A 13,895-nucleotide genomic window follows, 5' to 3' on the forward strand; every position below is an offset into this window, starting at 1 on the left:
ACTATTGGCCCTTGTTTTGACAATCAATGGATGGAATAGGACCTTGCAGATAATTTCTGTTGAGTGCGCTAAAAATGGAGAAAATGTGACCCTTACAATCATCTAAACTTGATGTTACCTGTGGGTTACCTTCCAGTTGAAAAGAGTGCCATTACAAAGTGCTCTACATGCCACCCCTGCATGATTAAGGGTCATGAATTGTGATGTTTAAAGTACCCTCAATTGAATGCAATTGAAAGTATTCCTGTAGCCAAATAGGTGCCCTTCTGGTTAAAAGTGGCCTTCCAATTGATCAAACAAAATGTAGTGCTGTATGAGTGTTGTACTGGCTGGCCCTGCAGTGGAGAAAATGTGAATGATAACATATATGTTTAACTCAGTTCAAATTCAGAAGTTTTACTTCTGAATTCAGCTCAATAAAAATCACGTTATCATAAATATGCAATCTGCATTTGATCTGTCCAATCTCTTCTAGCTCAGGATTGTGGTGGAGAAAGAACTGACTCACCACACAACCTATGACTAACCCTGTGCTAGTGAGATTGTCCTGTTGGGTGTGAATTTAACACTCGCCCACATCTTTGGAAATGGGAAGAAACATAAATCATATCAATATAAAACATAAAAGTCTGTCTTAAGCATAAAAACTGTCATGGCACAGCTGGGGACACAGCCTGCACCACTCAGCGTGACAACAGGGCTCTGATCCCGAACAGTTTAGGCATCCGTGATCAGAGCCCTGTAAAAGGAAGAGGAGAGCAGCGAGACGGCGCTGCAGCACTGACGTGGAGAGACTGTCATGCTTTATGTTTGCCTTTCTTTCCTCCTGTTGTTTTAGACTCATGCCTTTTTTTGGCCAACGTGCCTTTTTCGTTGTGTTTATTAAACTCAGACCATGTCCCATTTCTGCGCCTCATTTTCCATCCATTCCAATGCAATATATTTTTTTCAGACTGTCAATACAATACAAATCCAATTAATCTAAATGTATATCTAAATTTGATATTACATTAAATGTGTTATTAAATGTATGAATAATTTGTGTTAATAAATAAGAATGAAAAACATCTTGATTAAATGATTAAATACTTAATATGATTTAGCATAAATCACCAGTTGGTCCAGTATCTTCAGAATTCAGTAGTTTGCTTCAGACAGGTATTCTAAAGACGGACAGCCTATTTGCTATTTGTTATTTGGTCCGGCTGCTGCAACAAATACTGTGCTCTGCTCAAGCAAACAGGAAGTAATTAAGCTCTGAGCTTTAAGAAAAACCAGTCGCAGCAGCAGCCGTCGGTGGGAAGTCTGTATATCCGCAGTGCAAACAAATCCTCAGGGGTATCCTTGCATGTAAAGCTCCTGTAGAAACCGATACTACAACATCAAGCAAAGGGCTTCCTTTTTGCTCACTGTAGTGTTTCCAGATTGGTTATTAAAAATAAGTATTTCTGTTGCAAGAATATTTTTTTACATTCTTATACATACATTCTTTCAATGATGAAGGTTTTCTCCCTACTAGATGAATTCAATAAATATAACCGCTACCAGGCAACACAATAGCCAAATGTAATACATGGGTGTAGATAAAAAAAATAGAACAACCAAAAGCACATATTTTATCTATTTTATTACATATTCCTTTAACATCGTTCAGTTGGCAAATTGGAGTAAAAAACATAGTTGCTTTGTCTTATCTAAATAATTCATACGTACAGGGTACCTTGCACAATAAAAACAGCAACATATTTACATATACATTAAATCCTATATCGCTTATAAATAATACTAATTTACAGCATGTACAGTTCTTAAGAGCAAGTTCAATTACAGGAAATAGAAAACACACAACAATGCAGTTATGCCTTCGCACAATGGAATACAGACAGGGTGGGGGTGAGGCGGAGGGGTAAAGAAGAGAAGGTGAGCGAGTACATGTGTGTCAGATTTATGGTACACTTGGGTTTCTCCTCTCAGAATAAGACAGTAAATCCCTCATATTTGCAAGGCCATATGCTACTTTGCACACTGAAGGGCTCCCGCTTGGGCAACCTCAAGCTTAATTGTCATTTCAAAAAAGGGTGAAGATGAAGCCATGGATATTTTACACAGTGACTTTGTAATGTAGTTTAGTGACTTTATTTGGCAACATAAATAACCTAGTTTCCATTCCAAGTTCACTCAGTTGGTGAAACATGTTCCTTCACACCATTTAAATGCATTATGCCTAGCACCTTCCACATGTGACATTTGGTGACACCATCAACTCATCTCTTTATTTGACTGTTGGAATGCTGTCACCTGATCCACTATGCTCTAGTAAGCAAGCAATTCTTAAAAAACGAGAGAGGTATCTGGGCATTACATAAATCATTATGACAATTATACTGTCATTTTTTTCATATGATCTTAAATGACCAAATCAAATGTTTTCACAGCATTGTATGTATAGAGAAATATACATTAAAGTGCATATTAAAAAAATTAAGTAAAGAAAATTTAAAAAAATTATACCAATGGATAGTGTTAACATAAATCATATATTTTGCAAATACAGTTGAAATTAATTAGGACATTCAATCTGCTGAAAATGGAGTGCGTGTGAAATCAGCTTTTCCCATCTGTTCACTGCCTGGGTCCACACATGTTTCCCCGTCATCACCTTTAAACTCTCAATCACTTTCAACATGAGTGAACAGGCAAAATGAAATTAGTTTAAGCATTGTAAATTTTCTGTGGACTAAATGCTTCAAATGCAGATGCAGTGAAAGAGCCTTGCTAGAATTTTTGGCTAACTAACTGATTAAATACTAGCACTGTGCAACAGTAAATATTGTACTTCTGGTTTGCTTGAATTGTACTTACACTGTAATGGCTTGGTCATTCACTAAATGGCATTGAGCTTCATTATTTTGACCTATGACTGAATTATATTGATTTTTTACCTTTGGAAAGTTGAAGGGACGTATGGCCTACGGAGCTTAACAAAGCATTTGTGCACATGAAATATGCTGACAAAGATAAAGTGATGTTGTTCCGTTTGTCTGTTCAAGCAATGTCCGGATGTGAGATAATGAAAAGATTTAGCCTCCCAGCCAGAGACCACAGAGTCTCCACTCCTGAAAAAACATGGCTGTCTAAAAGCAATAAGCCTTAAAAAAAATACACACACAATAAGGCCTTTAACATAGAACTGTTGGAGTACAGCTAGTCCTTCCTGTTTATATGGCCATTTTCAATGCTTTTTTTTTTGGGTTATTATTTTTTTTTGTTTTTGGCACACTGGATGCAGACGATCGCATCATCATATGGCGCTCCCCACACCTTCATTCTCAGCTTGGAAGTGCCCCTGGAGCGAAGTCAAATATTACTACTGTGCTTGCCATTAATACATTGTGTTGGTGTGGAGTTGAAAATAGAGTCCCTGTGTCTAAATGTAAACCTGGGCGTTATTTAACCAAAGGCAAAAAGAATTGGATAAGAAAAAGGAGCCTTATCAAATGTTTACTTCTCTCTCCTGACCTCAAAAATACAATTGGCCTGAACATCCACGCAGAGCCAAAGTGCAAGAAAACTGGGATCCCCCCGCTTCTTTCACATATAACTACACAATATTCTACATTCAGTTGCTGCATAAAAGTCAATTTTTTCAAATGTAGGTATTGGATTTTGTCTAGTGCAGCATTATTTAAGTGAGTTGGGGTATTGTTACATTTTGCTTAGATTAACTCAAATCCTTACTCACAATTTTGTCTGAGTGGCCTCTCTTGTTCTCATTTCTCATTGTTCTCATAGTTCTCATTTATTAGCAAAAGCCTTTTGGGTGTTTTGTTATTCCACCCTCACTTATGTCCACGTCACAGGAGCCTATTTAAATGTTAACCTTTTTTCAGCATTTTTGTCTGAAGTTGACAAAAAAAAAAAGAGTAAAAAATGTATGTCTTCCTACGTTAAAAGCAGGTTTGACACTATTCCATCTCCCTGCTCTATCCTAGCTACGCTAATGTCCTAGGTTTGAAGTTTACTGATCATGCTGTTTAATAGACGAAGAATGAGCTACATGGCGGGCGCAGGGTAGTGCCCACATCAGAAGAGTGGCTGCAACGGGATGACTGTGGGATGGGGGGCTAACATTGGAGGGAAAACAGCTGGGCGGGGCAAGGCATGGAAGGGGACCGCCACTGGGTGCAGACTGGGTGGAGCCACTACAGACACCTGCGGCGGAGACACAAAGTGCGGGGCGGCAGGCGGGCAGATTTCCGCGCCGAGGGGGAGGCGTGTTATGGGCAGGACTTGCGAGAAGAGAGGAGGCTGCGGTGGCAGGAAGGCGGCGTGGTGCTGCAGGATGGTGTGGCGGATGGTGATGGAGCCTGACGCGATGGAAGATGGCAGGTGCACCGGATGCAGCATGGAGGACGACACTGGGAGGTGTGGCCCTGAAAGGACCGGCTTCAGTTTGGTGGGGAAGACCTGCTGGTGCAGCACCTGTCTGTGAGGGTGGATGTGCAGGAGGCAGTGCCTCTCCATGCCTTCCGTAGGGTGGAAGCAGGAAGCTGGGTGAAACGGGCTGCTGGTGGTCCGGTGGAAGCCCTCCCTGTCCACTTTGTCCTCCTCATTTCTAGCGACCAGGTGGAACCGCTGAGGCTGGGATGGAGGACCGTGCTCACTCGATTTGTCCTGACTGGCTCTGTCTGACCTCTGTAGCGCAATCTCCCTCAGATCCAATAGGCAGACTTGCGCTGCCACGGCGGCCTCGGTACCCGGCTCTTTAACAGCATCGTCAGCGCTTAGCGCTATAACATGAATGCCATCGCTCTCATTTGTGTCACTGTTTGTAGGACTCAAAGGCTGAGATGGTGGGACAGCCTGACCGCATTGCAATGTTTGACAGGGAGTCCCTGTGCACCCTGCGTCACCCACTTCAGGTTGGCTAGGAGGGTCGATAATGGGACTTTCTGTTTGTCTGTCATCCACGCAGCCATCAAGGAAACCAGGGCTGTCTGGCCTTTTGTGTGCACCGCTGGAGCTGTCACGCGGGCTTTTCACACTTGGATCCACAATGCTCCCGACCCGAACGTTTCCAACACCGCTCGATGCAAGTGGGACCTCACCATGGCAATCTGATGGCGAACGCAGAGCACAGGCCCGTTTTTGTCTCTTCCTGCGCCTGTCGTGGCTGCAGCTCGAGGACTCGTCAGCTGAGCCCTCCCTGGATGGTTGTCCACTGGACGGCCTCCAGTGGAGACCGGGCCCCGGCTCCGAGCCCACTGCATCCACATCGTTTAATGACGCACTGCGTCTTCTCTTCAAGCGCTGAATCCTCCGCAGCCCCTTGCAGTCATCTCCAGCACAGAGTGGCAAATTGTCCAGGCTCACGGCGTCCGAGCCAGCGGCGTCCCGGCCGCACGATGCGCAATGTCCTGCCACGTCTCGCCGCAACAAAGATGGAGCGGCGGAGTCACTCCCATCACTCCCGAGCACCTTTTCTCCATCCGGCAATGTCTCATCATCCAGCCTGAGGCAGCCTGCTGGGCCGTTTACGCCCCCTGCTGCCTCTCGCCTCCAGTTCCCCACCCTCTCCTCCACAGGAGCTCGGCTGCCGTCCTCGTCCTGATTTTGAGCTGATTGCTTTGACTTCTCTAATGGCAGCGCTTGCTGTGAAGTGGTGGCTTTAAATTGGCTATCAAGTCCTTCCCAGCACTCAGAGCGTCTCAGGAATTTCTTACATTTCTCTGTGTCGCTCTTGTTCCTGTCCGTCTCCTGGTGCCTCACCCTTCTCCTCCGCCTCCGCCTGCGCCTCTTTTTCTTGTTGCGGCTGCGGTAATGGCGGCGGTCTCTGACCTTCAGTTTTCCCTCTGGTCTTGTTTTGTTATTGCCCCAGTCTTTTGTGTTCCTGCACCTGCCGTGCATCTTCAGTCTGAAGCAGCCTTCGGTGTCGCTGCTGGATTGATAGCAGCTCCTCACTTTCACCAGGCCGTTGTCCAAACTCATGGGGACCAGCTTATTGTGCTTTACAGGACTGGTGGAGGCGGACCTGACAGAAGACTTGTGATCTGCTTTGTTCTCATTCTCTGCCTGGGGGTTGCTGGTTGCTCTGCTCTGTGATGTCTTGAAGTCGAAATGAAGAGGGTTGCAGCTGTATGACAGGGACGGCTCAGTCTTGGTGAAAGCAATCATCTCCGAGGGCCATTGGAAAACAGTGCTGCCATCTCTGCTCCGGACAGAGAAGAATGGCTGACTCGGCTTGGTGAAAGAGGACTTCTCAGTCAGCCCCTCCTCTCCCTGAAGACCAGAAAAGCCATCATCCCCATGGCCATCCTTCTCAGCCGAGTGACTGCGGTCCTTGGGGACAGTTTGCCCTGTGGACTCTTCCTTGCCTTGTGGTTGGCTGTCAGCACTGCAGCTCTCTACCGAGCTCTCAGAATCCAGAGGAAGGTCTGACTGACTCAGGCCAAATGGGGAGGAGGGAGTCTGGGAGACCGAAGGGCTAGCTGCGTCCTCGGAGTACACCAGCAAAGCGCACAGATTTGAGGCGGGCAGGGGGCTCTCCCGCCCTGCTGGTGACCCTTGGCTGCCCCCGCTGACACTTTTAGGAGAGAATGTGGCCTGCTGCGCACCAGTGCAATAAACTGTCTCTTCACAATTTAGCACTTTTTCAGTGCCGGGGGATCTGGGGAGGTCAAGTTCAAGCAGGGGCGCCCGGAGCCTCTGTCTGCAGCTCCGCTCCATCGATGCCTCCTCTGCGTTCTCACAAAAAAGCGGCGCAGACGACTCCAGCTTCACAGACGCCCGCTTTGGAAAAGAAAAGGAGAACGCGATCTTCCGCCGGCTACCCTGCTTTTTTGACTTGCCAGCAAAGGACCACAGGGATTGCTTGCCACCGAGTCCTGGGTTGGAACTGCTGCCGTGACTTTGGCCCCCTGTGTCCAGCACTGCGGAACTTGGAACATCCTCCGGTACACCGTCACAACAGGTGTCCATAAAACCGGCCTCCACCGCCACCGTGGTGGATTTAAACATGGGCCCACTGCCTGGAGCGCTGCAGGATAGAGAAACACATGTGGCGCTCAGCTGGTTACATTAACATATAGAACACATCTGTAGTCTAAAACGGTGCAAAAAATTTGGATCTCAAGGCAATGTGATGCCAGAAGATTCCTCTAGTTCACACATTGTTGCATATGAATTGCATTGTATTGTTTTGTATGTATTGAATCTAATGAATGCAAGATCTGGATAATAGACATCCTGCTTACCCAGGATGCCTTTAAAATTTGAAGGAGTCAGTATTAGGAATGGAGGCAGAGGGCTGGTGTTATTTCAGGATGAACAGAAATATCAGATTTAGCCACATGAGGTATATGCACTTTATATAAAATATGATTTACTGTGGAAGTGTGTGTGTGTGTGTGTGTGTGTGGGATGCACTCCACAAAAATAATCTGATCAGGGAAGCACTGCACCCACCACTGAACCTCCCTTCGCTGTTCAGCCAGCTGATGAAGGCGTCGCAGGGCCCTCTCCTGCTTCCTCTCATCCTTCCTGGACTTGGAGGCCACATTGCGTGCAAACTCTCTCTGCTTCAGCTCCTTCAGTCTCTGTGGGGAGGGGAAGAAGCCCTGAGTTCAGATATCTCTGAATCTATAAGAGCAGGCTGCTCTGGGAGCATACTTCACGGCAAAGCGACACAGCAATTTGAATAATAATCCTCTTTGAGACCAGGAATCCCTTTCACTGCTTAACAACCTTGCATTATGAAGACTGGGTATCTCGGTGTATCAGGCATTCAGGGATAGACTGCAAAAGATTAAAAATCTCTTCAGGACTGTGGAAGGTAATAAAGGTGTTTGCACACCAGCGTTATGCTTCATCAGACCCATTTTCTGCACAAATGAAAAGTACCTTTGGATGAGGTTGCTAAACAGCATGAAATCCTGCTATTTATTTCAGATTAAAACCCAGTGATGCTAATTTGCATTTGCTTCCTGGTCCAGAAGAACGTGTTATTTGAATATGGGATCTTTCCTACCTGAAGAGTATTGATCAGGCCAGCATCATTCCGTCACTTCCAAAAGGTTTATATATTTGTATAAATATGTGATCTGAATTAATGGGGGTATTAATCTTCATTAATAATTCACACTCACTTGCATTCTGTACATTCTCTAATAATGATCGGTTCTAATTAATGTTAAAATGCCTGCATTTAGTTGTCTATGAATTTTTCATGTTTTGCTTCAAGACAGACAAGCAGGTCCTCTGGAGACGAGCATTTAAAAACCATGGCCTGCTCATTCAGAAGAAGACTACGAGGTCATCTTGTGTGTTATGATAGTAGCAGTTGGAAGTAAAAATAGCATCGGTAACACCAGGCAGCCGGGAGGAGTCGAATCCAGCATTATAAATTCCGCTCAGGCTGGGATGTTATGCACAGTTCACAGGCACCGTAACCTTTCTTGTTGGAGGAGCCTCTGGTGATTGCATTTACTTTGGCCGGGCTCACAGTCTGAAAAGGCAGACGGTCACATCAAGTGTAATTTTGTCATGTTAAGGCGGCCTCTGTTCTCCAAAATGGGCATTGCTGGGTAACCGGCCTGATCCCCAATGGATAGACCTCTCTGCCCGCCCGCTCCTCTTTGCATGTCGGCAGGCAGGCACACAGCAATCCATTGCATGAGTCTTTGTCAGGCGCCTTCTCACAAAATAGCAAACAGGTTGGCGTCTGCTATATTTATCACAATGCCTGAGCGTTGCTTAGTGAAGGTGTTTGCCTTGATTGAAGGCATGTTGAGAGGAAAATGCTGCAGAATGAATTGTTAAAAGTGAATCACCGGTATTACGTTCCTGTAATTCGGTTTCATCTGGGACGAGTGTAACATGCATAATGAGATTTGTTGCCCTTTCTGCTGCCGCAGCCCTGAATTGCAATGCATTTCATCGTTCATTTTATGTAAACACGGCATAGGCATTTTAAGACGGAACATATAATAGAGCACACCACACAATATGACTCTCGGCTGCCCCATCCTTTCACGAGTGTAAAACAACCTCCAAATTGAGGTCATTGGCCAACCAAAATAAAAAAATGACAAATGTTTGAGTGTCCTAGAAGAACCGCCCACTTGTAATTAACGCCTGCTACAATATGAAAATGGACCAATTTACATCAATTTTGGCTTGATGCATAGATCCTTCCACACAAATGTTTGTTCTCATACATGCAGCATAATACCAGCATTTCAACATTTTTTTGATAGTCACTATCATTTTAATGATAGTCAGAATGCCTGCTGCCATTCCCAGATTCACTACGTGGGAGGTTACACAAACCAGCCAGTCAGCAAGTGATGCACAGCTGGGAAAGGTACATGATTCTTCAGGCCCTATTGGACATCAGCTTCTCCACTTCTGACAGCAATTCCAACTCTGGACAGGTCTGCACCGGCACCAAACATCTGGGGATTTCTCCCTCTGACTTGCAGAATTGCCCTTGTTCAGACAGGCCAGACATGGTGCTCTGGTAAATAGCAATTTTCAAGATTTCTTTTTTCCACCACAGATTGGATTGCGGTCACCTGGGTGTTTTTTTTTGGGGGGGGGTCCTTTTTATTGTGTGTTTGGGGCAGTGTCCAACAGGAAGATAATTATTCTGCCAAGTCTGTGATATCTGGCCTCCAATATTTCGCTGCACTCTCTGTTCTCTCTATTCATTTTTTTTCCTCTGTTATATTATCTTTCCAGCACCTGAACCATGGAGGTATCTCATAGCATTATACTGCAAGCTGAATGGTTTAAAGAAAGGACAATGTTCTCAGGATGGAGCGCGGCATTGAACACAACATATTGCCTGTTGTGGAGGGCCTAAAACACTCAATTTGCTCTCATTGTGGCAATCTTGGCCACACCTACATGCTTCCTGTGCAGCACATTTCTGAGTCATCCTGTTTTCTCTTATTTTTCCTTTTTTGCCATGCTGAGTGAGAAAAAAGAGTAGGTTTATTGAATTCTGTAGGCTTTCAGAGCAGCCATGGAAGACTATTGTGCTTTTACTGTTTCTATAGGCCTCCCGTGGACCCCCTTTTCAAGTGCCCTTTCTGCACTATGTTTTCACATATTCATTACAAACAGGCAATGAGCTGGGTCGTGTTCTCTTGTTTTTTTTATGAGCTTCTTTTAATGGACTTAAGAGTTACTGAAATAATATTTTCTTCTTCTTCATGAATCTGTGTAATGAACAGACAGCGGTGGGAAAGTGGTGGAAGATTCGGCAAGCCTGTGGGATTGGCTTTGAGAAAATTGAGTAATCCTCCCCAGTGACCTCCATCTTGACCCTTTACCACCAAAATCCTTTCCTCCTTGATTCCAAGTGAACTTTGGGGCGAAATTGAATCTCTGATACATATAAGAAGATCATTGTGAAACTTTACCCTGAGAAACAGCTGGAAATCATTCAGAATCACAAGGAAGGAAGCAATGTTTCCATCAGAAGGAATTTCTTTAAATAAACTAATAATATTAGTTTGCAGTACTGGAAAATGTTTAATTTCCTGATGAATTTTGAGGGTTGTCTCGGAGCAATATAAGCCTCATCAACCATGCTTGATAAATCTCTGACTAGCTGACCCACCCAGCCTCTACACAGAAGAAAAGCATATTAAAATACCATATGAAACACAACCAAAAAGCGAGTGACCTGTTCCATCACATCATCATCGTAACGCGAAGGTAAAAAGAAACGTTGCTCATGCCAAGAAGTCCTCAGGAAAAAACATTAGTGGCCCAGCAACGTTGCTGATCTTAAGGCCATAAAGTGAGACATCAAATTTCAATTTCTCATATCCACAGCCACATGAGTTCAAAGGCCACAGGGTCGAGATTGGATTCCATGACTAGCTGGGCTGAAACTGCCGCACTAGTTTTGATGGCTCCAAAGGGTTTTTTGGAAGATGTTCATTTGAATTTAGCTCTTAGACTTGAATAATAATCACTTGGCTTTAGCTGTAAAATCAGACGCTTGGCATCGCCGCCTCCAACTTGGACGCGCATGCAGGGTACATTTCGTTCCTTTGTGCCGAACTGGGAAGCTCATTGATGAGGCTCGTTTTCTCCACTCCGTTATGCGCTCTGTGGACATGCTCTCCAAACAAATGCACGTGGTGCTATGGATTTGTATTCCCATCCATCACCCATTTGTTAAGGGGCCAAACGGCAGTGTTTTGCCATATCTGTATAGTAGTTTAACCTGTGGTGAGCGTCGGGCCAAGGCTCCAGACGTGTGAGGAATGCAGCCGTCAATGAAAAAACTGCAGATGGCGGACGTGTGTGCGGAGCCGATGGCGGCGTGAACCGGGCCGTCTTTGAGACTCCCTCAGCCATAATCCATTCATTCGCTCATACTGCTGCGCTCAATAAGGAGGTCACGGGTGGAGTGTTAGCAGATGTGCACTGTCGATAGTTCAGTCAGCCCTGATATTGACATCAGAGTCGGCCCCCCGAGACGCCCAGGATTCACATCATGTGTGAGTCAGAGGACCGGGTCACCGCAGATATCAAACAGGGGGACAAGCGGTGGAATTAGCGCTTTAACTTGCTTGTGAAAGGTTCTGCTTTGTATTCCTGGGTCATCTGCAGTTCTGTTAACCAGACACAGAGGTGTGAAATTATGTTGCGAATTGCATCTGTTAGAGGGTTTCCTCAGTATTCGTTTCAGAAAGCTAGTTTGGGGGGGCTGCACCTTTGTTTAAGCACCAAAAAAAAATTTACTCAATGAACACCAGAAGGTGACGAGAAGCTGCAGGAATTCACACAGGAACATTTTTATTTTTTTGCCTTGAGCATTTTGTGAAAGTTTGACAAGTCTCTTCTCATCGTTAATTGTACATGCACTGCAATTCTATTAGCAAGATGACATGGAGGTGTCACAAGTAGTGCAAAATGATTCCACGAGGCTCTGTGAGAGGATTTCCTCTTCCTCTATAATGGCTTATAAATGACTCAACGAACCCCACCAGTCACACCTGTGTGAAAGAATGAATTCACACAGGAAAAATATTTTGCCTTGAGCATTTCAAAAAGTTTGAAGAGCCTCTTCTGTACCCTGATTGTGCATGCTAAACATCGTATCTGCAATACAAGAAGGAGGCCGTGCAGTTGTTTCACTCACAGACAAAACATATATGTGCGAGAAAGGGGAAAGATGAAAATGTGTATAAGCCTTGGACGTGCATTCATTTTGCCCGCTGCCAAATAGTAAATCCATAGTTTCTTGTTGCTCAAATGAATGACGAACAATAGCAATAGCAACAAAAAACAACAAATACGAGAACTTCGAATGATCCTGTCTGCTGATGATGAATGGTACCTGAAATTAAAACTCAGCCTCCCGTTCCAATGAACTCCCTTTCCTGAGGAGGCGAGGGGGCGAAGCCATTTGTCTTGACATACACATGTGCCACAAGGTCCATTTGTTGTGATTCTCTAGAAGCTCTCTATTATGTTCATTCGGCGTGCTTGTGTCAGCTCAGCCGAGAGCGCGGGAGGGGAAAGCAGAGCTATTTCGCCGTGAGCACCAGGGCTATTACCTGTTTGTGAGCGTGGTCATATGAGTTGATGTGGTTGTCAAACTCCTGGTGCTTGTAATATTGCTTGTCACAGAGTTCGCAGTAGAAGTTGGCTTTCAGGTCTTCCAGGGCTTTGGCCAAGGTTTTTCCCTTCTCTGCATAGTCCTGCAGACAAAGAAATGAAGGGGAAAAATCACCATTGCGCATTAAATATCAATTAACAGTAGCCCTCTTTTTTACATTTTCTTTGGTAGAAAACAATGGTTCTATAGCATGATTCTGTTCATTTTAATGCGGATCCAATCCAATTCATGTTTACAGTGATTAGCATCTGGCAACATATCTACAATTTTTATTAATAAACTGAAAGGGAAAGTGAAAGCAGTGTGTGTGGACGGTGGACCTCAGTGGCACCTTGGCGGCTCGGGATTCGATCCGGCAACTTTCTGATTACGGGGCCGCTTCCTTAACCGCCAGGCCACCACTGCGCCACATTATTATGTGTTATGTTATTATGTGCCTGTGCTCCACTTTCCGTGATACAGTAGGTATATACGTACTGTACATGTTTATAATATAACCACTTGTGTAAAATGATAACCGGCTCAATAAGGAACACATGAACTGACCTCTAAGAAAAAAATAATAATTCCCCGCACATCGTGTCCTCTCCCAATTCAATAACAGTCACATATTATTAATGCCGGTGTGATTTGCATCTGCTGAAATGTTTTGCGGGGCGTGCGTGCCGCTGCGATGCTCCCTCACACCCGCTTCAGCTGTTTCGCTTGGGATCCTCACTTTCGCTTTTTATGCGCTTTATTAAATATTGATTTACAACCAAACGGGGGATGAGAATGGTTTCAGTACAGAGAGAGATTACATTTCTGAAATCTCATTTCTTTATTGCTTAGGACGGGAAGAAAGAGATTCAAAATTTGGCATGAATTATTTGGAGTGCTAAGCTAGAGCAATACTGCGGAAAGGCCGTGGACCCAAAGGCCATGGGCAAGGCAGCTTCAGAAATCCCATTCCCGTTATTTAAACCTGTTTACGGAATAACTCATCGCAGTCTCTGAGACCAGCCTGCCATGAAGATCCCTCTCACAATGCATTCCAAAAGCCTACTGCAAGCAGACCGCCGACATTATAATACAGTTTTAGGATATTTATGCCATTAACTGTAGATGCACAGGATGTTAAAGACATTATGCTTTTTAATGCATTGAAATATCATGGGTCTGAATGGAAACAGTGCCTCTTACAAGATTACTTTAATAGTAGCTCCATATAGTGTTGTCAGAGACCAGTTTTCTAGAGCTCTTTACTGCCAGGAAT

The 13,895-nt window shown here is 44.6% G+C and overlaps 1 protein-coding gene across 1 annotated transcript in view; it reads right to left on the reverse strand.

The window, feature by feature from the left end:
- Positions 1–1,610: 1,610 nt before the first annotated feature.
- Positions 1,611–13,895, reverse strand: part of znf804a (zinc finger protein 804A) — a 40,285-nt gene continuing 28,000 nt past the window's right edge. Inside the window, exons 2-4 of the mRNA XM_028992441.1 lie at positions 12,579–12,722; positions 7,465–7,595; positions 1,611–7,036 (exon numbers count right to left, since the gene is read on the reverse strand). Coding sequence (XP_028848274.1) covers positions 4,084–7,036; positions 7,465–7,595; positions 12,579–12,722 — 3,228 coding nt within the window. The 3' untranslated portion in view covers positions 1,611–4,083. The remainder of the gene's footprint in view (positions 7,037–7,464; positions 7,596–12,578; positions 12,723–13,895) is intronic.

This window comes from Denticeps clupeoides, chromosome 9, assembly GCF_900700375.1.
Source record: "Denticeps clupeoides chromosome 9, fDenClu1.1, whole genome shotgun sequence".
In the NCBI taxonomy this organism is placed as follows: Eukaryota; Metazoa; Chordata; class Actinopteri; order Clupeiformes; family Denticipitidae; genus Denticeps; species Denticeps clupeoides.